Below are 27,244 nucleotides of genomic sequence, written 5' to 3' on the forward strand. Positions count from 1 at the left end.
AAATAACTGATGCTGTATTTATAGTACATAAGAATACGACCCCTGCTTTAGTACAGAGAAGAAAACAAAGAAGTAAAACCAAAAGCTTGAGAGCTGTAGCTGAGCTGTAGTGCAACCTACCAAAATGAAATCACTAAAGCACATCCCACCAGGACCACACGACAGCAGAGCAAGACAGATGTTTTTTTGTTTGTTTTCAATTTGGTCTTGTTTTTGCTTGTATCCTATTGCTCCTAAGTCTTTATTTTCAATCTTTTAATGTAAATCTTGCTTTAGTAGCAAGGTCTCAGTGGTACTTGGAGGTGCAGAGAAGACCCTGGAAACTACCAGGTATATTGTCTCTATGAAAACATTAAAAAAAACCCAGGTATATTAAAAAATTTATATTTATATATATATTTATATATATATTTATATATATATATATATATTTATATTTATTTATATATATATTATATATATTATTATATATATATTATATATATAAATATAAATTTTTTAATATATAAATATATATAGGTATATTAAAAAATTTATATTTATATATAAAACCAGGTATATTGTCTCTATAAAAACATTCCATGTTATGAAGTCACAAAGAAGAATTGTTTGAGCAGACTCCAAGCCCTGAGGAGTACCTACAGCACCTCAAGAACAGTTAATGCAGATGGAGCCGGTGTTATCCTCTGATGTTGGGCAACCACAACATACGGATGGCCTCCTCCTATAAAATCCATGCCGCAGAAAAGTGTATCTCAAGATTTTAGGCAAACCCCAGAACATGATTTAAACAGAAGCCAAAAATATATCTGTAACAAGCTCACATGTTGGCTAACTGGAACTAGAATCTCAAGTCATAATTGACTGCTTCAAGTGGTTCTAGGGATCACAGCTGTCTTAATAATTTGTTTTGGTCTGATTAATCTCCCAATGAAGCTCTTCTGCCTACATGACTCAGACCTAGCTAGAGCTCCAGGAGCGGTATATAGTAATTATTGGCACTGTGTGTAATACACATGGCATGAAAAGTTTTCTCCGTCTTACTGAATGCTTCTGCATTCTAGTGTGCTTTTTACATACAGTAACACTCACTTCTGAATCAGCACGAAAACTAAAAAGTATGGAAAAGCAAAAAGATATTCAAGAAACTAGAAATACAATTCTTCTTTTTCCATCCCAATAATCAACACTAAAAAAACCTCACCTGACCAAATTTTCCAGGTCACCTTATCGTTTATACTTAAGTAAGCACAAATAATCAACAAAGAAAATAGGGACAGATAAAAAGATTAAAAAAGATAACAGCATGAAGTTACTTAGCTTACAGAAAGAATTTGGAACACCTTATTTTATTATTTTTATCAGATCGCAAAGATCTGTGAAAATTATTTTGGAGACAATGTGGTATTTCCCAATTGCACATAAAAGCACTACTGCAGATGCTACTTATAGTAAGCAACTTTAACTTTAGTCCTCTTCGTGTTATAGGATATTGTTACAAGTTATGACATATTAAAAGCACATGTCAGAAAACAGATTTTACACCTCTAGATGAACTCTAATCAGAAATCTGTCATGCTATTCAAATTCCACCTGTCAAATGCTGTAGATACAGGTAAGTAAATACAAATGCCATTGAACACACAAGTTATCTTACTTGGAGAAGTTACAGCATTTTCTTTTTTGACAGCTCCTAATTTGGATATCTCCCAGTGTCAATAAAACCTGTTCAAGCAGAATCTTACCTTGTTTTCACTACATCAAGGGGATGCATCAGGCAAATTTCTACAAGACCTATAAAATAATAATAAAAAAAAGGCCCAGTAAACATTTGTACAAACAGTAGTTTAATTTTCATTGACTCCAACAGTTTTTGAAGTTTAAAAAGTAAAGTAAAAACATAATCATTGATGATACAGTACTTACATGCCTTGTAGAGTAAACATGCTCTTGTTTTGTATATTGGAACCAAAAGGGATTTTAGACAGTAAATGTGAAATTTGTTCATTACAGTGGGACAAGTGAGGTCTTAAGCTATGTGATCAATTTATTCACAGATTTTCAGCTCAGTTTTCTGACTTAAATACAGCAGGAACATTTGACTGGCATCGTAAATAAATGCATTACGCCTTGCTGAAAGTAGTGAAGGAAGGAAGCTCGGGTTGGCACCATCTTCTTTGTCATATAAGACTAATCCTTATAAACTCTGCTATTATGCAAGACAGTGCAGGAGCTCAGAGGAATATGACATTAAAACGACAGCTGGTTCCTGAGCTGTCTGTCTGAGCTGCAGCCTCACTGGTTTCCAGCCTGCCCTGTGCTGTGCTGATGCTGACGCGCAATCCCGGCTTTTCCCCTTCCTGCTCCACCGCTCATCATGAACATTTCAATTTACGTGCTGGGGACTGTCCACATTCAAGAGGGTGGGAATAGCAAGGGAGGAATGCCGAGAAAGAACAGATCAGGAAGATTTAAACTGCACCTGCCATCAGCAACTTCAAAGTTGGTTCCATTTTTTCCCACCCACCTGACAGTCCCTCAAGAAGAGTCCAGAAGTTTACCACCCACGTTTCGCTGATGCTCCCCACCACTAGTTGCCCAGGAAGAACTTTCAGAGCTTCTCTATATTTGCTTAAATTTTCTATTTCTACTTTTACTTTTCTGGTCTACTACTCTGTTTCATATTCATTCCAAACAGCAAACATACAATAAAAAGATGTATTTATCACAGTAAAAGCACATTTTTGAGATCTGATAATATACAGAGATAAAAAAAAACAACTACTCCAATCTGAAAGGATTCTGAAATACCAAGAAAGCACATATCTGTGTGTCCAAGATACTAGATCATCATGTGTTTGAACTTTCTGTGCCCTTAATAAAGACTATTAAGCATCCACAGTCTTTGTATCCAGAGTAATAAATTTAATGCTACAACGTGCAAAAACAGTTTGTAAAGACGATGCTTACTGTAATGTTCGAATGCATTTATTTCATCTATTAATTATTGTAGCAAAATAACAGCAAACCTTTTGTAATGTAGAATGTGTCTTTTCATGAATCATGGCTAAACTCCTAAGAATATTGATTCAAGGAAGCATTCTTATTCAACCTAAACTATCTGCAAATTCCTTTCTTTATGCATACCATACAGTCCCACTGAAATTAAGTACATGCTTTCGTTCCACCAGATGCTCTCCTTGTTCCGATATCACCGTCCTAAGGTCGAGATCCTGGCACAGAACATGACTGAGCTCAGATGCCACTAAAGCTAAGAGTCTGTAATACTCAAGACAATCTATTACATGCTAGGCTGCTCAACTAATTTATCTTTCTAAGCAAAGGCAAAGAAATTATTCTAACACACAGTGAAAATCTCAGTTTGAAATATTCCATACACAAACTACTGACTAATGGAATTTGCATTTTGGCCTTATTCTTTGGCAGACTTGATGGAGAAAGACTCTGGGTGGGCTTCACGCGGGACCGAGCTTCTGCCTGGGTAGCGTATGTTGCAGAGTTAGAAACTTGAGTTCTTTTTTTCATTACTGAATATAAATTTAAGGAAGGCTTAAAGTTTCAAATTTAAATTATTTTAGAACTAATAAGCTCAGTATTTCAAATAGAACAGGAAAAACTGTGGGCTTTTTTTTAAAGTTTATATAAGAAAGGATTAACTTCCAAAACAATATCTAATTACTATTTCAACTTTACCCCAACTTCCTGAGTAGTACAGGTACTTCCTAAGAAAGCCTTTGACACTGCACCAAAGCATTAGCAGAGAGAAAATTCTCATTAGACTCTAAGGACAGGTAGCCAACAAAAGCAATAGAGTTTCTAGCAGAGCCTACAATAAAAGCCTACATTTAAGAAAAAATATCTTCTGCTTAATATACTTTACATATCGGATACATATATGTTTTATAATTGTTATATATTTCTCTTAAAAAAGAATAATATATTTTTATAACAATAAAGGACTGCAAGTTTTTGGTTACAAATATAAGTAATTTTTTGAGTTAGTAACAGAAGGAGGGCATGAACTATAATGCTAACATTCTCAATTAAATAAATCTTAACAACACATTACATGAAAGTTTGCAAAGATGTTAAAATGTTTAAACTAAAGTCCTGACACAAAATACTTGCTGGGAATTCTGATTTAACATATATAATTTTCCTAATTTTCTATCATTCCACTCAAACATATAAAGCTTGCAAAACATAAAAATGGCCAGATAAGCCCTTACACCAAGCTTCTTGCTGCTGCATTTAAATGACAGTATCAAGTTAATATTTATAACCGTTCTTTTGTCTTATTTTCTTTCTATCGCATGCAACATTGTTTTGGTTTTCAGTTCCAGATAAAAAGAAAGCACAGGTGATATCAGTCAAAGAATATCAATATTAGTAGTAAGGAGAGTTATTAAAAATCAAGCAATTAAATATCTATTTATTTTTTTTTTTCTAAAAGCAAAAGCTGTCATTTTTTCTGAACGACATTCATGTATATTTATTGCTCTAATTATTGCCCAGGAATGACTTTTATTTTACTAAAATAAGGCCAAATCACGTCTCATCAGGCAACATAGACTATATATGTTTTCTATCACGATTCTGTCCCAGAACATATAAACTACTCCAAGAGCTGCCAACAGGTGCTTTGCAAGTCGAGCTGTAGTCGAGTGTTTCAGTGCTGGCAGGGGGCAAAGCCTATGAGTTTTCTACTTTACAGCCACCCTCCTTTTCCAACTTCTCCTCCCCATACCCCCTCACTTGGTGTTTGATCTTCTATTCCATCTTTTTTTGGCAGATAGAGCCCACAGCAGGGGGCCAAGCATGGGGCCAAGGGCTGTTCAGCCTATTCTGGTTTTGCAGCATTAATGTCCATTTTGGAAGAAAACTGTACAGTGCCAGAATTTGGCTCCATTTTCTTGGTCCTCATAGGATAATTTTTAATTCAGGCACTTTTCCAGCAACTGAATCAGATGAATTCCAAGGTCCTTGGCAAGACGTCTGTTTTGATAACTTCAGGATTCTATTGGCTATCTGCCTTTCTCAGTCTTTCCTTTGTCTCATCATTTAATTATGCACTAGGTTTTAAATTGTGTAGAGCTACTAATTTTACCAGACAGAACTCTTCAAAAGATGCTGGGATTATGACACAGCTCCCTGAGGAGCACCAAAGGAGCACACACCGCGCGAGACACCAATGGAACAGCTACAAACACAAGCTACATTTTTCCATCTACTATAGTAGTCCTGCAGATTATAATGAGATCCTACTTGATATCCTGCCCAGAAAGTGTGGTGGCCCTACTAAATTACAAGTACCCTGAGATGCGGTCAATAAAACAAAATATGTTGCTCTTTCTTTAGCTAATGGTCATCAGCTTTGTGACAAATTCAATTATCACTATGAAAACCTAATTTGCTGATCAGCTGTTTCAGGGAGTAATATATTTTAACTTGTCACCTTGTAAAGACTACTGTTTACCAACTTTATGTCCATCATAAAGTTGTTAACATAGTTACAGATAGATTGTCCAAAAGCATATTGTAATGTCCCATTGTGTTTCCTTGGTGATGTCACATGTGAACTAGCCAGAGTGATTTATGATGGCTTAATTATGTTGCAAACAACTCAGATCCAACTAGCTGAAGAAGAGCCCAAAGGAAATATAGCAAAGAACAATTACTAGGTCAGTCCAACATTTGCTGTCTTCTGGGTCAGAAAACATTCTTTGCGAAAACTGGATACTAACCATAAAACGACACATAATCAAAACCTGTGCATTGAAGAAATAAGCAGTTGTCATCATTGACATGCTCTGAGCGTACACAAGTGGAATATCAACAACCGAGAAGGGAGTCCAGAATTCTATTATATAAAACATTCTGCTATAAACTCAGCCCACAGAGGGAATAAAATGACAGAAAATACTGACCCCCAAACTGACCCTTCTAAGAGAAGCATTCTCCTTTTCCCAATTAATATGTTCTATTTTAAATTTATTTCCCATTACAGGTTACAGATTACATTACATATCCCCCTGCAAGAGTCACACTTAAAATTCCAAACTGGTAGTCTTCATAGGCATCCCTTCAATACAAACATTTTGGTGACTGGTAAGTATTTTGGGTTCCTTTGCCCATTGGTCCTCTATTCTATCATAACACAAATCTTGTAACAATAATCATAAAATATTGGCTGAGAACACCATGACTCTGTTAAAATTGTGCTCTAATTATTCATCTGGCAAAAAGTGAAAGTTTTACATTTCAGCAACACAGGATTATAGTTCTCCTCATCTCCCCAGGTGTTTCCACTTCATCTACTCACAGAATAGGAAGGAAAATGACATCTAGCTACCAATACTTGCTATATAGCACAAATAAAATTGGATTCGTTATGGCTTTGGTCCTTCTTAGGAGACAAATTCTTGCCTTCAGCTCTTCTTTGACCCTCAAAGCTATGAACTGAAGTGTGAAGTGCCTGTGATTTGTCTTTCAAAGAAACCTGAGTAGCTCACCCTCTACATGCTTTCTGCATAATACACCTTGAACACAGACTCCAACACAGATTCAAGGGTTGTAGAGCATGATCCATGCGTTAGTTCAGCCAAACCCCTGCTGCGTAGAAGTCATTATGCACCCTCCTCCCCTTGTGTTACTCATTTCCCTGGAATAACAGTCACTGGAGAAACACAAGAGAAAGGAGACTGGTCATAGAAAATGTGGCAATAAACACATCAGGCACTGCATATTGTATAGTTGGAACAGTTGGTATTTATTTTGGCTTTTAGGTAGATATAGTTACAATGTAAGAAATGATCATAAATATTTTATGTGTAGTATGCATTTCCCTTTGAGAATATATGTCTGACAGAAAGAATCTTATTTTGATCTTTGTATCCTAGTAAAAACAATGACAAATTCCTCTTAAATCTACTTGTCTGTTGGCTAAACCACTTTATTTGACAAGATGAAGCATGGAACCTCTTCCTGATTGTAACAGCACTATCGAAAGAATAAACAATGCTTGGAAAAAAAAATCCCTGCAGTCAATTCTACACAGGGTAATTTCTATGAGGCTGCTGTTCCCCTACATCTTCACAGACATCTAAAGTGTTTACCCTTTCTGTAAGGGTACACTTCCCCCCCAAGATACGCCCAAAATGCCAACTTCACTGTGGTATGCGTGGCAGCCAAGGCTCACCCCTTTCCTAGAAAGGCAGGCATGGATTGTGCCTGTCTCAATTGTCCTATATCAAGTAGGCTCCAAGCAAAACAATCCAACAGTATGCATGGACTATGCTGGAAAAGATCTACATTTCAGCCTGCACTCAAGAAAGTGACGCTTATTCCAACTCTTGCCCAGGATTCTATTTAGTGATGTGGTGTACGATTAACTAATGGTACCCCGGAGCTCCTCATAAACTTTAATTAACCTTTTAGGTAATGAGCCAAATTAACGCTTTCCTTAGAAAATATGGAGAAATGGAAAGTTACTCCAAAAAGTACTCCATAATGGCGATGCTGCATTCATAAGTCATTCTTCCTTAAAGACCTTGTCTACACTGAGGAAATATGCTGGAAAACACGTTAATTAAACAAGATGTGGAATACAGGTTTTCCCTCGGTTTGGACAAGGATGTCTATGTTTAAAAATGTGTTAGCTGATCACAATTAATCCCAGGAGGAACTCTCATTTTACCATTGCTACCCAATGCATTTTAGAAGAAGGCTTTTGCATTCCTAGAGGAGAAGCTGGGTCATTCTCAACATTTGTTAGGTAATAGCGTTCCTTAGTACGTGCAACCTGTCAGTGTTGTGTTGCTATCTGGAAACGGAGGAACAGCAGGGTTGGGAATGGTGATTATCTGGCTTTCAAAACCCCAGGACTTCAGTAGCAGATGGAAATTTCTGATGTTTGGCCTGTAGCATTTGTGCTTAAAGCGGTCAGTATTCCCTCCGTGAAAGCAATTCAGCCTCTGTTGAATTCCTAATGGCTTCTTGATTGTACAGCAAACCAGCATTTTAATCTTCCAGGTTTCAAGTAAAGGTTACTCAAATGCTGGAGAATCATGTGTGGAAGAGTGGAGCTGAAAATGAGTGTTTTGGGCAGCATGTCATCTAAACTGGCTGTTGCTTAGATGTAAATCCCCCTCAGCTTCCTAAATTCCAATTCACAGACCTAGAAATGTGCTCATGTTCAATACTCACATCCACAATTTTAACTGCTCATCTTTGGTGCTGATAATGCTTATCTAGTATCTCCATGATTCCACTGTTCCCTGCCCAGCTAAAGAAATAATTATTATTGCCAGATAGTAAATTGCTCAGTTCTATTGCAAATGGAAGGGAAAAGTAATTATATTCTACTATTTTTGCTTAGCTTGAAAATTGGGTTACAGCAGTTAAGTGAATGAAGACAGAAAATGGTATGGATGATCTTAAATAGTTGTGACATAAATACAGGATACTCAAATGTAAGTCGTGATTGTATCTGGACACACATGCATAAACCTTTGTATGCATTTATAGCCTTTGAAAGGGCAAATTTCATCTCGTGACATACATGTGTATACAAGTACTGAGAGGTTATTGTAGTTATAAACCAATATTTGTCAGTAAGGAAGGTATAAAAACCCTAAGGTTATTCTTATATTTTACTTCTCATTTCGACTTATTTTTATTGGAACTTTAAATTGAAGATAAATGGATAAATTGACGATAAATGAAGCTTTTGCGTTTCCCTTTCACAGTAGTTCTACCACAGAATGAATTTTTTATTTCAGTCTAACACACAGCCAAGCTGATACGTGTAGATTCAATGTGAGCGGCACAGGTCTACGTGTGCTAGCTAAAACCATGGCTCCTCAATTCACATTATGTACTTATCTTATATTTAGCAGAATCCTGTAATAATTTACTGATGTATTACTTGCCTCTGGGTAAGAAATATCTCACTTTAACGTTAAAAGTATGTATGCAAACTAGTCTAAATTTAGCACAAATTTATTCACTGTTTGCTTACCATAATGTTTTTGTCACAATCAGCCGAATCAGTATATTACGGTCACGCCGCCAGCAATAACCACATCTTTATCCTCACCATTACCTAGAACGCAGCTCAGTAAATCTTTTAATGAGCTTCAATTAAACTGTTTGGTGCTCATTTAGGTTCACTGAATATTCTTTACTGAGTAAAACCAAGGGCCACCTTCCAGTTTAATTTGAATTTTTATTTGCTGCGTATTTTAATCGAAAAAATTAAGTCCTTGGTTTACCAACTTAACTTCACGTCTGTGACTTGACTGCAGAAATATTTATATATCTGCCTTTTGAGAAATCTATGACAATTCTGAGAATCAAATTAGTTTTAAATTATGTACAGTTAAATGTATTTATAGCATGACTAAGATATTACCTAGGAAAAATCAGTAGCTAGTCACAGAAGGTCTTCTAATACAGTTACATCTCATTGGAAGAAAGGTTCTTCTAGACTCCAATAGTATCCACCACTTTCATAGCCAAGGAATTCCAACTGCACCACTCACATAAAGCCTTTTGTGAGGTAAAATGCCATGTAGAAATGTTCTTTCCATGGTAAGACCTATGAAATTTGCATTTATGGCACTGTCAAAAAGGCAGTTGACATGACCATTTTAAAATTCCAGACTTTTCTGACCTTATTCCAGACTTTTCTGACCTTTTCTTGATTTTAAAATACCAAAACTGTCCCAGTGGGACTGAATAACAGGGAGAATTTGATTACGCAGTCAAACAATGCAACATTTGGGTACTGACACAGATGATAACACAGCAAAACACAGCATGTAACATAAAAAAAAAAGCTAATATTTTCTCTACCTTCTTAAATATCATTGAAGCAATATGGCATGTATCTCTGGAATTTACCATTTAGAATTTTACAGGAATTTGCTTCACCTTTATTTCCATTTCAATTCCCATTTACAAAATAATGATAATAATAATAATAATGTATCAAACAATACTCAAAAAGTAGACTGAATTAGATGCACAAATATTTCTGGGCAAGTCACGTTTTCCAAAAACCACTACCAATAAAGAGCTGCTTATATAGCTTATAGAGCTTACTGATATTTTGTCTTTATTTAGTCTTTCTACAACCTTTACTTATGTCGTATTGACATTAAAGCTTTGACTTATAAAATAAACACTTGCAATTTACAAACTTAAGTACCTGAGCCTCTAGACACAAGTGAAAGGCTATATATTGTGTAAATTCTCCATAAAATCTTCAGCAAGGATTATGTGCTATTGTGTCACTCAGGTATGACATATTCTTTCCATCACGAATGTCTGAAAAGGAAGTTTTTTAAAACACGATTGAAGGGACCACTGAGGTCAGTACCGGGTTACACGATGTTTGTGTCACTACGGCTTTCGATATTTCAATGCATATTGAATCAATATTCCTGCAATGAAAATGTGTAGCCTATATTTTCTTTGCCGTTATAGTAAAATGCTTCTCAATAAACTTGTTTTCATAAGAAGTTTGCCCATTCATATGTCCCAGAGCTGTTGTAATCTTCATTGCTAATGCTGATCTAAGAGCACAGACATTATTCTATTTCTTGACACGTTTAAAGTTCTCTAATGAATAAAGCAAACAGCTTATGGCTGCTTGGACTGTCACTCGATTGCCCTGGAGGGCTTTAACGTCTTTAAAATAGGCCTCCTAGTTTGTATTTAACTACCTTGTCCACAGAGGTCTGAGGGGTAGAGCAGATCAAAGATGTGCTGGAAACATAAAAAGCAGCTGTCCTTCATTTACCTTTAATTAGGTACATCTGACCAGATTCTTTATGGCCTCTTTGTCACACATTCAACAGTCTATAAGCCTTCTGACCTGTCCTTAAGGACTGTATTCTTACAAGAATCTCAGCAAAATGAAAATTTAAAATAGTAAATACATGACTTGGAAAAAATCTTTGGTCTCACTATGGAAATACTGTACTGGAATAATATGGAAATATTTCCACGAAGGCAATATTATTCTGGATTTATCTGCAAAAGCTAGAAATGGCAAAGTATTTGGAGAGTCACAAAGGAATAGTTCCTGAGCTTAGATTTAGATATTTATGGTTCTTTGTGTACTACTCAACACTGCAAGGAGTAAATATCACACAACGAGGAATCCTAAAGGAAACTGAAAGGCATGCGAGCACCGAGTTAGCAAAGCATGCTGCGCTTCTTGGAGCTGTGGTGCTCTTTGTAAAGAAAGTCACTACCTGCATTCCCCAGAATTCTTTTTTATGTAGCTTCTGGTACTTGGGGACCTCTACAGAATGCACACCGATTTCGAGTAGGATTTTGACTAAGGAGAAAGTTCCATCGTTGCTGCATGATCATAAGCAGTTGTTGTATGTCACAGCCCAGCCATCAAGTCTGAGCTAAATGCTTGTATCAAAAAATTAAGGACCTTATGGAATAAAACAGCTGTTGAACACAGCAGCAAGAGCGTATACTAAATGAACCAAGTTATGGGTATTCGATCACACTGGGCGTAATATAAAGCCACTGAGGTGGATGGAGAGAATGTCTTCAAATTCTCTGGATTTTGGTTCAGGTCGTTTCACAAAGGATTACCTCACAACAGAAAAATATATATAAAGGATATATATACAAAGTAATAAGGTTTCAAAACCTGATTCTGTAGCCTGAACTATCCCCTGACCTCTCTCTGGGTATGTAATAGCAAACTGTAACCTCCATATCCTTTACCAAAATGTCAACCTTTTAGTCTTCCCTATAAAAATTCTATTTAATCACATCTCTAGAAAAATTAGCATGCTTTCAAAGACATTAGTGGTGAGGTACATAAACAGTCAAGTAGCCCACTTCAATATATGTAGAGTAGCTAGTAAGCAGGTGTGGCTAGAAGCCAAACTTTCTTATTCAAGGGAAGTCCATACTATGAGCAGTATGCAGAAGTAACTTTCTCCAACTATGAACCTCAAGGGATTATTGTTACACCTCAACTTCACACTCCACAGTTCTTTTCTAGTATTGTACAAAGTATTTAAGGCAAACTGTATAGAATTATTAATCACTTATTTCAAGAGGTACACATCTTTCCCCTTTTGTTTAAGAGATTTGAAAATCTGATTCTGTATGTAACTAAAATACAAAGATGCATACACAAAATTAAAATAAGGGAATTTAGAAAATAATTCATCATGCTTTGTTTTGTCACATACTTCCTAAAATTAAGACTAATTGAATAGCTGGTACTGAGACATGGTTTTTTCTTCCCACCTTTGTACCATAAATATAAACACAAATTGAAGTATCAAGACATATGAATAATGGAATGACAGTACCAGTCTCAGCTCAGATGAGGAAAGCAAATAGGAATGAGCATAGTAATGCTGAATGTGTAATATAGATAATGGTAATTTTCCATGCACTACTCCATGTTACACTGAAAATACATCACCTTCGACTCAGACACTCCTGGGGCCCAAAAATTTCAGACTAGAAATCTGTACAGAAAGTATTGAAAAGGTCAACAAAAAGCTTGCCCATTCCTGACAGCAGGAATGGAAATGTTCCTAAAAGTTTACCATTAAAAGCATTTATACAATGCAGAATAAAACCTTATTTTTCTTCTGAATCAATGAACATAAATAATTCTTCTGGGTGAAAATATACTAAATAGTTAACTAGTACATAAAATTTTGTCAAAAATATACATGCAAGACATGGAACAACTACTGTGTGAGACATTTAGAGCAACCTGCTTTGGAACAGCTGATGAACTCAATAATGCTGTGAAAAAATAGAAGTGCAAAAAAAGTAATGTGATGGCTCTTACTCTGGTGTAAACCATCCAGTCATGTAGTGACCAGCTGTCCTAGGGAGAGACTCTCCCTCATTTTCCTGACTAAATTTCAACAACTTCAATTTCATGCTTGTATGAATAGAAACCATTTCAGAAATATCAAAGAAGAGTTACTCCTGTTTGCATCTTTTGTTCACAATCCGCAAGTAATATTTTATACAAAATATGCCCAGTAATAAAGTGTATGTGATAGAAAACACTGCATATGACTATGAACACCCGTTTCAAATCAGTGATGTTACCCCACAGGTAGTGCATAACTCTGCAGAGAGATCTACAACTATGTACACCTTTCTTTGTCTTCCCCATTATTCTACTGATATTAACAACATTTACTATAAGGACTACAATAGCAATATTAATCCTAATTACAAGATGAGGGCTAAAAGAAGTTCTTTGTATACAAAGATATTCAGGACCCAATTCTCTGCTTATTAATACGGAAGCAGAGAAGTTTGCTAACGTATACCAGTAACAAACTGGACTTTTGGTGCCAACGCTACTGAAACACAATGACTGATTATCAAGTATCTGTGGATAAAATCTTTTCTTCAATGCGACCTGTGTACACAAAGCTGTCAAATATTCTAGGGTCTTCTACTGCATGCGTTTTTTGTCGAATCCTATGTTGTGGCAACAGGTGATGACAGCACCACTATTTTGTGTTATTTTAGCAGTCACTGGTCTTTCCAGTGTTTTTCACCACTCCCATTTGCTGGCAGTATATCATGGCAAAATTTCAAGAGAAATCTACTACGAAGCTGTGTGTTAACTGGGAAATGTCAACATGCAAAGCCACAGCTAGAATTAACCTGCCTTGAACATTTTCAGGCACCCACACCCTCTCTTCTTTCCAACACTTAATTACATCAGCAGCTTGCCAGCATCAAAAAAAAAGGAAAACAAAAAAACCAAGCACCACCAAAGAAGAAAAAGAAGGGGGAAAGGTGTAGCTGTATTTAACACAAAGATACAGCAATAATCCTCCAACAGAGGCACAGAGGTAATGCTAAACTTGCAAGGAGACAGATGTCTTAAAAACATTAATACCACCAGCTAAGAAAGAATAATTTTCCACTGAAAGTATGAGGACTTAACAACCATCGACTGCATTGATAGCTATTTTCAACTTCTTTCTTTGAGAAATTACCTGATTTTTATCGGTCAGGTGGCAAATCCCCTTGTGCTGGTAAGTTGAAATTAATTACGAATTCCTAAGGATTCTTTCACATAGAAGACACATTTCCTCCACCAAGTTTTATAAAATCATATTTCTTTTTTTCAGAATAAAAGGAAGCCACAAGACCAGTGAGGATTCTTTAATACCCTTGTTTATTTCTTTAACACAAGCTCTAATCACTGACAGGTGGTTAGTTACAAGTCAGGTGATAAAGGGTAAGTCTAAAGTAGCTATGGTGTTCTTTATAAAGGGACTTCCTTATCTACAGAGAATGCCACTGCGACGGCATAATGGGGCACATTACTGTTGACACATGCTTTCCCTGCTCAGATACGTCTACCAGAGCCAGGTCATGTTATGCAACCAGCAGCTGAAAAGTATTCTATAAATCCAAGTGTTTTTGCAGCTAAACAGCAGATATGCTAAAACCTGCTCTGCAAAGCCCAGTCTTCATTACCCAAAACTCTCTTCTCTCCAGATCATCTTGAGGTAGGCAGTACAACCCATCCTCTTCACAGATTTATTGAAAAAAAAATGGGAAAATTAGAGTTCCTGCATACCAGCAAGTGCAAATAGTGTTCTCTACTCACACCATCAAAGTCAGGGACAGGTAGACCTGTGAAATCCACTGTGTGAGGATCAGGACTAGCTTGAGTGTCTGCAGGAGGCAAATGATGATATATGCTGCTTCTGCTCCATGAGATCAAAGAAGCAAAACTCTTCTGCAAAGTTACTAAAGACACACCAATTGTGTTTTTATTTATTGTGGTTTAACGTGGCAGGCAGCTAAGCACCACACAGCCATCTGCTTACATCCCTCCACGCCCCGGTGGGATGTGGGAGAGAAGAAAAAAAAGCAAAACCTGTGGGTTGAGATAAAGACAGGGAAAAGGACGATGATGATGATGATAACAGAATATACAAACCAAGTGATGCGCAATACAATTGCTCACCATTATTGACCAACATCCAGCCAGTTCTCCAGCTGCAGTGCCCCCAGGCACCTCGCATTGGACTATAAACTAACTGAGCATGACCTCATATAGTGTGGAATACCCCTTTAGGCAGTTAGGGTCAGCTCTCCTGGTTGTAGACCGTCTTCGCTTCTCGTGCACCTCCAGCCTCCTTGCTGGCAGGGCGTGAGAAGCTGAAAAATCCTTGATTTTGTATAAGCACTGCTTAGCAACAAGTGAAACATAAGTTATGTTTCACATAATGTTGTTATCAACATTATTCTCCGCCTAAATCCACAACACAGCACTATACCACCTACTAGGAAGAAAATCATCTCAGCTGAAACCAGGACAACATTATTATTATTATTAGAAAACTGTGACTAAAGGACTGAATTAATCCACTTAATTACTTTTTGCTAACTTGTTATATCTATATTTGCAATTAATTAAGCACAACAGAATCTAAGTACTAATCTCTTTCTAAAGCTCAAAGATAAGACTGAGAGCATCTGTGTGCGTGTCAGGATGATGGCTAATATCAATATTTTCTAAGATACTTTATAGTAGACACATAGAATCTGATACAGCCTAGTGTAAAAGAAATATGAAATCTTCAGGGCAAAATACTAGTCTAAAAGAAGCCAAAAATTGCAGTGAAAATTTTCAGTATTTAATTTTTTTTTTTAAAAATTATAGTCACTTAATTTTTCGTACCTCAAAAAAGGTGAAACAAAAATAACTGACCACTTATGCCACTCAAATGTCACCAATACGGTGCCAATGAGTCTATAGGAGACTGTGTTAAATGGCTTACTAAAGTCGAGGTATACAACATCCAATGCCTTTCCCTTGTCCACAGAGCAAGGCATCTCCCTACAGGACAATTAATCAATGTATGATTAATTAACGCAAAAATTCTGAGACCAAAGACTTAGACAAGGGTTATGCAAATTACTTTGTGAATAGCCACAATCCCATTACTAGTGGGAACAGTCTAACTCTTAGTTGCTTAAATAAATTCAGGCCTTTGATATGCGTTTGCTACTAGTCTTATTTTGTATTTGATTTGGTTCAAAAAGTTAGATATTATTTAAAGTACTCTTTAAAATCAACCTAAGTGTCATTTAGTCAAATGTAATTAATGTAATTTGGGGATACCTTAGACTCTATTTTACCTTTATCAACCATATTATCATAACTCATTTTAAAAAAAAATGTTTTTAACGGTGCCAGAACAACTGAGCAAATCTTACATTTTAATTAGGGCAAACACATAATTTAAAGCTATGAGTCCCTTTTGATATTAGTTCCCAAATCCCTCTTGTCAGTGGGTGCAATCTACATTCTGCACTCTTCAGGTTTAATTTTTATCTGTACCTGGCATGGCAGATCCTGGTAAAAAGAAACATCAAATCGTGAAACGCAAGAAAATCCTGAAAAACCTGAAAATGCTGGGTGGAAACATTGCCATTAGCAGTCAGGGAGAGCACTCGGTTTCAATTATCTAATTGTTTTCATATTCCTTATGTACCACTCTCTGAACTTCATGCTGTAGACACTGTAGGTAACAACACATTTAATTTGTAGGTTACACATTCCCATCTTGGATAGCCTATTGGTATAAAATCAGTGTGTTCATTCAGAGTTAACTCTGAGAATTCATTCTTGCAGAAAATATAGAAGTCTTTCGGAAGAAGACCACCTCCAGGAGCTCCGCACTTGGAACCATTCCAGTTGGAAAGTCTGTGAGAAAGCAGTCCTGCACTACTGAGGTGCAGGAGAGCACTGAAACTTGATACTTAGACTGGAGAGGATATAATCTGTGTAGCTAATTACCACCATTTTTATGGTATATGCATAGGTACATGAATAACCACTGTGTATACGTTGCAGGGTCATTAATTTGTAAATGGTTAGATTGCAACTTTTATTTGGTTTCCTACCATGAGACCCAATGAAGAAAATTTCACTGTTTTCCTCAAAAATAACGGCTGGTGCCTCTGCACCTGACTATTTATAATCATTGTATAAGCCTGTTCTGGAAAGCACCCCGTTTCTGACTGAAAATATAGCAAAAAAAAAAAAAAAAAGGGTTTTTTTTTTTTGTGGAATGGAAATTTCAGAGGAAAGTGACACAGCTTTCTGAACTGTTACACTTTGCTTTAAACAATAGCATTCATCCACTTTATTCCTTTTTAGAAAAACAAACAAGCTTCTGCTGTCACTCTAAAAATACCATGAATTTTGAAGGAGTAAAGAAGTTTAAAGTATTAGGAACAACAAACTTTCTTCAAACCTAAGTAAAACGTGGTTTCCAATGTTCAACATTCCCAAGAGCTATCACAACTACCCATTTTTTGGGGTTTTTTAAAATTCTCTTGCAAACTAAAGCCTCAGGAGAGTTTCATATTAAATAGTTTTTGAATACTGATTTGCCCTGGAGTTCATCATCTTTGAGAATCAAAGTCCAGCTGATAAGGCTTGCATCTCGGTAGATCAATGTTAAATCTCTTCTGTGTAATAGACATGTGCAGGGAATACACACAGTAATCATAACAATGCTCCCGCGTGCACAGCAGATGAAGTCACACCAGCAGATACCCTAGGAATATAGCAATGCATATATTATAAACCGGCAACAAAACGGGTATAACTTAAGTAATGATAATTTAACCCATGATGAGTGCAGAATTCAATGATAATTTAACTGATGATGAGTGCAGAATTCAATGATAATTTAACCGATGATGAGTGCAGAATTCAGCCGCTGACAGCTATACACAAACTTTGCACAAGTGGCACCAGCACTGCATTATAACTGCGTGTTCTTTTCCCTTTCTTTGCATCTTAATTTATCACTGCCACCCACCTGTTGTAGCGTACCAGTTTTGCCAACAATAAATGAGGCTGTATCCGTATCTGCACAGCCTAGTAGTAGGAACCATAATACTCACAGAAGCCTTGATTTACAAAAGCTGTTACTTTTGCATAAACAGTATTTTCCACTTTTACATCTCATGCTTTACGGTTTGCTTTTAATTCAAATCTTTTTTTTTTTTCAGTTCTTTTTTTTTTGGTTTTTTTTTTTCAAGCACACTTTGAATCCTCCAAGAGCACAAATATTTAAGACATGCATATTCTTGCTGTTCCCTGAAGATCTTGTTTCTAAATCCATGTGACACTGTCATTTATTAGCTTGCTCTGGGCCGTTACGTTTCCACGCGTTTTACTTACACTGGCGCACAGCCAGCATGGACTGTTCAGCTCTAGAAAGCCCACATGTTTTTGTATTTTTTGAAACTAGCATGACAACCATTCTGAAGAGTACCTCTCTCACCTGGTCCATTCAAATGTAAAACCATGAACGCTGATGATCTCTCTCTATTTAGTGCTGAAAGTGAAACTATTTTTTCAGGTGCAACAAGAGCCATGTGAAATCTCCCTCATGTGTAGATGTTCCGTAGCCATATTTTTAATGGAACAGATCCACTAAATTTATCTAGAAATGTGAAAAATAAAGGCATGGAGAACAAGATTTTAAATCCAGCCTTATGTATATTACTGGACTAACATTGTGGCTCCGACAAAAGCTGAGCGGCACTCAGCTCTCTCTTAAGAAGAAACTGAGTAGTAACGCAGTAAAAGAGGCCCCTTATGCAGACAGAACAAGTTTTCCTCCAACATATGAATGTACCAAAATTGACTCTGACGCAAACCGCGGGAATCCTGAACAAAGGATAGCATCACCTACCCATAAAACTAGAAAAACGTACATTGTCTACTTAAGTTTTCACACAGTTATATAAGAACTACTCACTTCATTGTATGTTGCCCAACTGAATTGTGTGTGGAGGCTGAGCATGAGAATTACTTTAATTTGAATAGTTAGCTAAAGCACTTCACCATTACTAAGTAAAAGTTTTACCTAGTTAAGGAATCATGATAATCTGTAATTTTAACGTGAGAAAATCCCATTAGCTTTTTGCTACTCAGTTTTTATCTGCATATGCTTCACCAGTATCAGTGTTCTGCAGCTTCTCAATTCACAACCTATGAATAAAGACTGAAAAATCAGCTAAATCAGTGGGAATTAATATTAGTAGATTCCAATTGCTACAAGTAAATCTAAATCAGCTTTACCAGAACTGAACCATATAAATTCTCCCTCTCCCATGATCCTCCATCAAATAATTTTTTTTGATTCTGCTCATGAACCCCTGAAAAGGGAGAGATACTGAAGCTTTAATTTAGTGATTATCTCACTGCGATTTGTAAAGTAACCAAGTGGTGTAAAATGTTTTTCTACTGGAAACTTCTAACAATTTACTGACTACTACCCTAAGTCTGCCTGGTCTTGATGGTTCATTTCTTACCATTTCCAAGTCCTTCACTGCAGGTAATCTCTTTAAACTTTTACTGGTACTCAGTCTTGCCATTTGACTAAAGCTTTTGAATCGATTTGCTTTGTGTTAATTGCTTATATTACTCAAGAAGGTAGGGACAAAGGACGTTAGAAGAAAGCAACTGTCATTTGGTGACATGTCACCTGTGCATAGTCTCAGACACTGATCTCCTGCAAATCTGACCCAATTCCAGGTGCTCACCTTTCCTAAATACCTGGTCCTTCAAGTTTATCTACATACTCAGAAATAAACTAATAAGAAGTTTTCAGGAAAATATAATCTGTCTAACTGAGGAAATAATTTGCTGCAGTACAAAAATAACTGAAAAAGACATGAATATGTATGTATACATACAAATAGATTTAAAAAAATAATTTCCTGTTTCCTTTTTTATATTAAAGATTCATTAATTAATTAGAGAATTAGTATCTGTCTTTTCTTCAATTAAATTCGTTAAATAATTATTAAAGTTCAGAATCACACTTTTAAATTTAGGTCACTAATAGCAGGTTCACTAAAAGCATTACAGACTGAAGAGATTCTTCCATCTCTATTTGCATGTCAGAGTGTGTTATAATCAACAAGAATTCTGAGACATAATTATCTTATAGGACATGATTTTTAAAACAAATGATTTCTGTTTCTGAGAGGAATTGATAATAAAATGCCATTTGGGGCACAGTTCATTATGATTACTGCTGTTGGCAAAAATGCTATTCCATAAACAAGTTGCACCATTTATTGAGATAAATGGTAGCCAGACAGAAGTTGTAGATTCACGGGCTGTTTTGCAACACCAGGCAGTGACCACTGTAAAATGTGAAAAATAAATATTTATGGAATTAATAGAATCACAGAATAGTTTGTGTTGGAAGGGACCTTAAAGATCATTTAGTTCCAACCCCCCTGCCATGGGCAGGGACATCCCACTAAATCAGGCTGCCAATTAGACACAACTCCAGAAATTCTCAGAGGCAGTTTTCTTGGTAGGTTAGAATTGTTGTCTTTTCCATATATATGCCTGACTATACCTTTACTTTTCTTCAACATAGTTGATTCTTTTATCCAAATTCATACACCCTGAACAATGAATAGTGTTAGTGACAGAAAAGATGCTGCTCCCTTGCAGAACCAGAGAAGTATTCTGGTTACAGTGTTGGCTTATATTCCTTCCTCTAGCTTCCACATATTTTATGAACAGGTAAAAAGTCAAATCAAATGTATTTCTAAGCCAAATTGCGTGATCATTTTTGGATTGATGTACAAAACCAATAATTAACCCTAGTGCTTACTAAGGTAAACTTACATACATTCAGCAGTACTGTGCTGCACTTAAATCCCTGCAGGATTGGAAAACAGTGCTTGACTCGACACCTGCTGAAGTGGACAAAAAAGCCTTGATTTTATAGATTTCAGCAAATTTCAGAATCATTTTCCTGTGAAATACGGAATAGGGAAGACCTTAGTTGCAATGGCACTGTTTCACATCTTATTTTGTAGACGAATCTGGTAAAAGCATGACCCATCCTATATTTCTCTTGCACTGCTATAAATCACAAACAACTTAACCGAAGTATTTGTGTAATATGAGGAAGGTTAGAAACAGGCCAAGAGTGGTGGTACGTGAAGTCATACCGTATCAAGCACCCTTAAAAAGACATTCCTAGTTACTTCTGTTCTCCTTAGAACCTAATGGCTTCATTTGGCTCAGGAAGGTCTGCGTTGGCAAAAGCATTCACGGAGGGCAGCTAACTATTTAAAAAATTAAGATTCTATTTTATTAACACGAATGCTCTTATGAACTGCAGCTTTCTAAAATTGCTTTTTCCATTTATGTACACCTCAAGAAAGCATAGCTTTTTTTTTTTTTCTAATACATGTGTTTAAAAAAAAACACTGCCAAAAAAAAGATCTCACAGCTTCCATAGTTTATTTTTAAGTGCCTGAGTTCAGTCATTAAAACCCCCAAAATCCAAGGTTATTGTTGAAGTTACTTAACTATAAATTTAACGGAGTTGCCACTCTGATTCCTAAATTAATTGTAGAAAAATACAGTGCTTTTTTAAGTACATTTTGTTTGTATTCCCTTATCATCTCTCAGTTAAAACCCAGCAACCTTTTTCTTAATGTTACTGTCTATAGAATTGCTCAAAATCACCTAAGCAAGCTTTCTTATTCTACTATTTTACAATTAAACTGAAAGGTGCAGAAGTGCTTCTTAGGTTGTACAGCCAGAAAATGTATTATTTTGAGTCTGCCTAAAGGAAATATGAAAAATAATCATAATGCGCATGTGGTTAAATATATAGCAAAATAGATTTGATTTTCACTGTCTAAGAAGATACAGAAAAGTGATGAAAGTTAAAGAGAAATTCTTTCTTTGAAACTAAATACTCATTCATGCTCTATGTTGTAATAAGAAAATGAATAACACATATATACAACCAGTATATAAAATGATGTCTCAAAGGTGAGCCATAGCATTTTACTGGAAGTGTTGAAATAAATTTAAAATAGCTTTTAATGTCGCTAGAAATCCTAAGTCAGTGTACAAAGCAATCCTTTGTAATGCTCTGTCATAAATTTCAAATGCATAAGCCTTACATGGTCCTCAGCCATTAAACATAAATGGGCCAAATTCTATCCAGACTTGCACCATTTTGGGGAAAAAAGTTAGCAACCAGAGCATAAATCTTGTCAAAATTTCAGCTGGCAATCGGTATTGTAAATAAAACTATTTTTTTCTTTACAGGAATGACATTTTGTGAGTAAGTTACAAGTCTGTTTTTCCCTAAATATTTAAAATTGACTTTTTTATACGTTTTAAGTTGAAAGTGCTTGGTGAGGTAATCACTAGAGTTATTTAATTTTACAGATTGACTAGCTTGGTTTATTATTAAAATGCAATATTCATTTTGTTTACTTGATTTGTCTTCTGTATCCATTCAGGCATTCTTTTAAAAGACTTTTTCTCAGAATGTAGCAGTAGAATGACAAAAGCAAACAGCTCTACTACGTAACAAAATCTTTTTCTTTGTTAGGAATCAGGGCAATTACTAAATGTTCCTACTAAGGAACACGCAGTTACAGAAGCTACAAACAACAGGCAGTGACAGCATAACAAAATAATCTCGTCAAAACCACGTATCATTATCAAATGTATTAAGAAAATGTTTATCATCAACACTAAATGTGGTTCTCTTGGGCTTTTGCATACTTTCATTTGGCTTCCAGAAATATTTAAAGTTTCTATAGCCGACAAGTGATATTTTTAATTAGTTATGTAATTATATGATAAATATGTATGCAGCAAAGTTAATTTTTACAGTAGGATTCATCTCGTACAGGGCAGTGACTGAGAGAATTCCTCTACAGACACTAAAGAGACACTTTACTCAAGTACGGAGTAGCAGCGAAACGAGTGTTAGCAGGATCAGCTTTCAAAATGCATGCAATTTTGCATGGAAATACAGTTCTATAGACTTTACCTTTTGTTTTCCTTCCACTGTATGGGCTTCTCAGTAATATACAGAAAGTAAGTTACTAAGTGCTGAAGTAAAGTATAAGTGCACAGTAAAATACAGTACTGAAAGTGAGCAATTTATCTCTAATGAAATCATTGTAACAAGTCTTATAAACAAGGGTTAACTACGCTGCACAATCTATCATTTATTTAAAAGAAAGCTTTATTAATTTAATCTCTATTCTTAAAGACCAACATTACAATTAAAAGTATAAATGTTCTCCAAATCTTACCTTGGGGTTGAAAACTGCCTTTTTTTCCAAGTTATTCCCATGAATTGATTTTCCACAGCAATATATCAGACCACAAGTAAGGCACTCTTCACAGTTAAAACCAAACAACTTTGCTTAATGATAAGGAATTTGATTTGCATTAAATAAATTAACTACACTGAGAAAATTTTCCTTACCGTAGAAAATTTTTTCTCATCAAAACAATCACGCACAGCACATTCTTTTCAGTTGGAAAGAATATGTCTTAGAAGTTTGTACAGATCTGCTTTTTTAAAAAACACCTATGGATAATAATAAAAGGTAAAAGAGCTGTACTGTCACCTAGTGGATAAAGGTAGTAGAAAAGTACACCTAGGATTACTTTTTAAGTTACTTATGGTTTTAAAAACATTAAAATATATTTCAGGTTTTTATACTGATTTCCTGGAAGACAGAAGTAAACATAAGAACGGGATCTATTAGTGTTATAAGTCTTCTGAGCACTTTAAAGACAGACCTACAGAGCCTTTGATTCATTGTTATGGTGAGTATTGCTAAATATGAATGTAAACATAGCATTTTTAAGAGCTTGGGATGTAGGAGAAAAGACTGAGATTGAGAGCCTGGCTGGCAGCATAGACGAATCAAAGAATAAAAGCAAAAAAAGCTGCGTGACTGATCTTTCTTTCACTTTCTGCTCTGAAAACACCATCTTGCTTTTGTACTCCTATACATCTTTAAATCTGACGAAGAAAAACTAAGTGTGATGCTCCTGAGACACTGGAAAGTATCTACACCAAAAAGTTTAAGCTACTGAGTTCATTCAATAATCAATCTAAATGTATGTATAGGTGAGACCCCTCACTTGTACAGGTTCCAAGTGTAAATCTGTTTTTTTCAGAGAACTTCTTAACATAGGAGCAGGGAAATATGTAATTGAAATTTTGCCGAAACTTTTCCCTACATTAGAACTTGTGATTTAGGACCAAAGGGAAAGCTTTGCTTCAGGACAGTGGTGTCAAAACTTAAACTAAGGCGATGCTGCCAATCTCCCCAACTCCTTTTGAGCAGCAGAAACGTGGTGAAGAGTTGTACTACTGTAGACATATGATGGGACTTCCCTCCACATAGTCTAATATGGCAGAAGAGGAAAAATATTTTGGGAATGGTGATTTGTTCATTGACTACTAGAATGGATTTTTAAAGAAGGAAGAGCAATATCCCTTAATGAAACAACTAAAGGTATTATCTTCTACTTGCATTCATTCAATAGTCATAACTCCCAAGAAAATTTTCTATTTTATACCAGCATTTGAAACACTGTCTGAAACTCTTTATAACCACCTCATCCTTGTCTGTGGATTGAGAAACTGCAGCAAATCACGGCAAGTATAAATTTCCCTTTGATTGTCATTTTAATGAAGTCTTTTCCTAAAGTACAGAGTAAGTTATATTAGTTTTGCAACAACTATAAAATTCGGTGGAAAAATTATTAAAGCACATTACCACAAATCATTGTTATCATAAGAAACAAGGCACGCAAACAGAATCTTCTACAAGATAGCTTCGTGGTGTTGTATTGCACTAAATCATGTCACCCTTCTTTGCCTTCAGCGAAGCAAACTAGTCTGAAGACTGATTCATTGAATTATGGTTCACATTAGAGGGAAAGAAAAAAAAGAAAAGAAGGCAGATAATATCCTGTCTTACGTTACGCTTTTCAGAAGACTTAAAAAATGGAAGTCTACAGCTTTCTAGTATCAGAAGAACAGAAAAATACTAGTAACATTTTCTATATTTCTAAATAATACGCATACAATCTATCTTGAAATGGTTTATACAAATAAACAGCCAATGAAAAACCCCTGCAAACTGAAAGGCTGTGCAAATTAGAAATGATTCTAAAATCACAAAATATTGTTCAGGATTTCAATTCAGCCATACTTGTAGCAATTCAGTCATTTTTCCATCTCTGTTCTGACATTAACTCTTTTAAGAAGGTTTATTTCCATATGCACTGTAAAATGTTTACTAAAACAGTGTTTGCCATATCTATAGAGGAAATTAGTAAACATTTGTAGGTGTCGTAGTCAGGTGAGCTGTATTATGTGTCCTTTCCTAGTGGAAAGTATCTTTTTTTCCCTGCGCATCCCTTATATGTTTGGCTTCCTAGTTACAAACTGCAAATACACAACTTAAAACAGAATTGAGTAAACTTTCTGCACTGAAGAAACTCTTACTAAGTTTAAACAGTGGGTACACATAGAGGTGAACAGTGAGTTCAATGCAACTGCCTGCGACTTAAAAACATGAGTGGCAAATAATATGATGTACTGCTGTGTCCTTGCTGCGTAAGCCTTTTTCCTCATTCTCCTTCCTTTTATACTAAACTCAGTGTTTAGTAGAACTGCTTGCGACACATATTCATAATTCACATTCCGCAAGCAGTCAGCAGGATGTGCTTTCGGCTTGTGATTTCAGTCAATGTTCCTACAAGTAACTTCGTTTGCTAAACTATTTGAAGCCGGAAAGCAAACATCGGAGGAGATGATCAATCAAAGTAAGTTAAAAAAAAAAGTTTCAGAAAATCTTTACCAATTTCTTCGTAGAATGCAACACCTTTTAACTTAGATTTTACAGAATACACGCTTTAAACAATATTGCAATATTTCCAATATTGAGTGATACTTCAAATGAACTTCACTAAACTTTAAATTATAACATGAAAGCACTTCTCCAAAGATAGATAAATACTAAATAATTTAAATTCAAGAGCTACTTTGGATCTAATAATTTGATTCATCTGAAGAAAGTATTGTCTCGAAGCTATGGGGATGGGCAATTCATTTTCGTCCTCCGTATCTTCTTTAGAAGACATATTAAAGCAGAACAGGACATTCCAGAAGTTACTCAAACTAATTGTTTCCTAAAGCTGGAGAATGAAGAGTTCAGCACAGACTTACTCTTTACCCTCACTGTATTTCTTGAAACAATTTAGAAAATACAAGTGTAGGAATTTTTAAAGACTGGGAAAAGGACAATAACTGGAAATAAGCAGAAGAAAGAAAAAAATATTTCCCTCTGACAGCAGAATTGGATCTGTTTGCTGCCAAAGCAAATGAGACAGACCGAGCTATAGGGTAAACGTTAATAGACAAAAATGAAAACTGCATCTTTTGTGCTATGTTTTCCTAGATTTTATACAATATATACAAACGGAATTATCTCCAACCTTTATTTCTTTGCAGGGACCTTAAAAGTTCTCTGAGATGCAAACTGTGAGGACGCATCTATCTGAGGAAACTTTTTTAATCCCTGACCATGTGCTAGCGGTTCAACCAAGCTCAAAACTCATATGCTCTAATCATCTGTGTTAAAACTGAAGACAATGCAAAAATTGTGGAACTATTTTACTATAAAGTGGCTGAAGCAATGGTGAAGGTTAATGTAAAAATCGTCTGTGGAGGGCAGAGAAATTTGGATAGGTGACTTTTGTGTTACTGATCATCTGCATCCCTCGCTTTCCCAGAAAGCTGAACACGTTACTGATATCCAAACCCTGTTGAGTGTCTTTGAGTTAAAAAAGGACCCTCCCATCCTGTAAGTTTCATGGGATCATAATCTCATCTCTTATGCATCTCTTTCCTCTCATCCACGACTAAAAAGGCTCGTACTGTGAGGCAAGAATTTCCTGCTAATCCTGAGTTCTCCAAGGAGATATTGCAATTTCTTCTGTCACCTCCTGTCTCAGCTAAAGCAGGAAATTCATCGACATAAAGGCAAAAAAGAAAAAAAGATTTTTAAAATTAAAAACATATTTTAAAGAATTTAGGAAAATAATCTAACAGAAAAATGCAGTTTTGGTCCTGGTTTCATTTTCAATGAAGATTAGAGATTACTCTAAAGCTTTACAGAAAGTTTTGTTTACTTTAAAAGAATCACTAAGTGAGAATTAAAATAATGTATGGTTTCATATATAGCCATAAAAAAAAGATGCAACTACATTGAGACTAAAGAGACCTCCTTCCAACCCACAGCCCAACCACAGGCTTCCTGTGTGACCTCTGCGTGCCAC

The 27,244-nt window shown here is 35.7% G+C and overlaps 1 protein-coding gene across 3 annotated transcripts in view; it reads right to left on the reverse strand.

Annotated features, from left to right (window-relative positions):
• Nucleotides 1-27,244, reverse strand: part of SLC25A21 (solute carrier family 25 member 21) — a 235,418-nt gene that overhangs the window by 104,184 nt on the left and 103,990 nt on the right. For all 3 annotated transcript variants that reach the window (XM_054068393.1, XM_054068391.1, XM_054068392.1), the window contains exon 2: nucleotides 1,746-1,794. In XM_054068393.1, coding sequence (XP_053924368.1) covers nucleotides 1,746-1,794 — 49 coding nt within the window. The remainder of the gene's footprint in view (nucleotides 1-1,745; nucleotides 1,795-27,244) is intronic.

Source organism: Cuculus canorus, chromosome 5 (genome assembly GCF_017976375.1).
Source record: "Cuculus canorus isolate bCucCan1 chromosome 5, bCucCan1.pri, whole genome shotgun sequence".
In the NCBI taxonomy this organism is placed as follows: domain Eukaryota; kingdom Metazoa; phylum Chordata; class Aves; order Cuculiformes; family Cuculidae; genus Cuculus; species Cuculus canorus.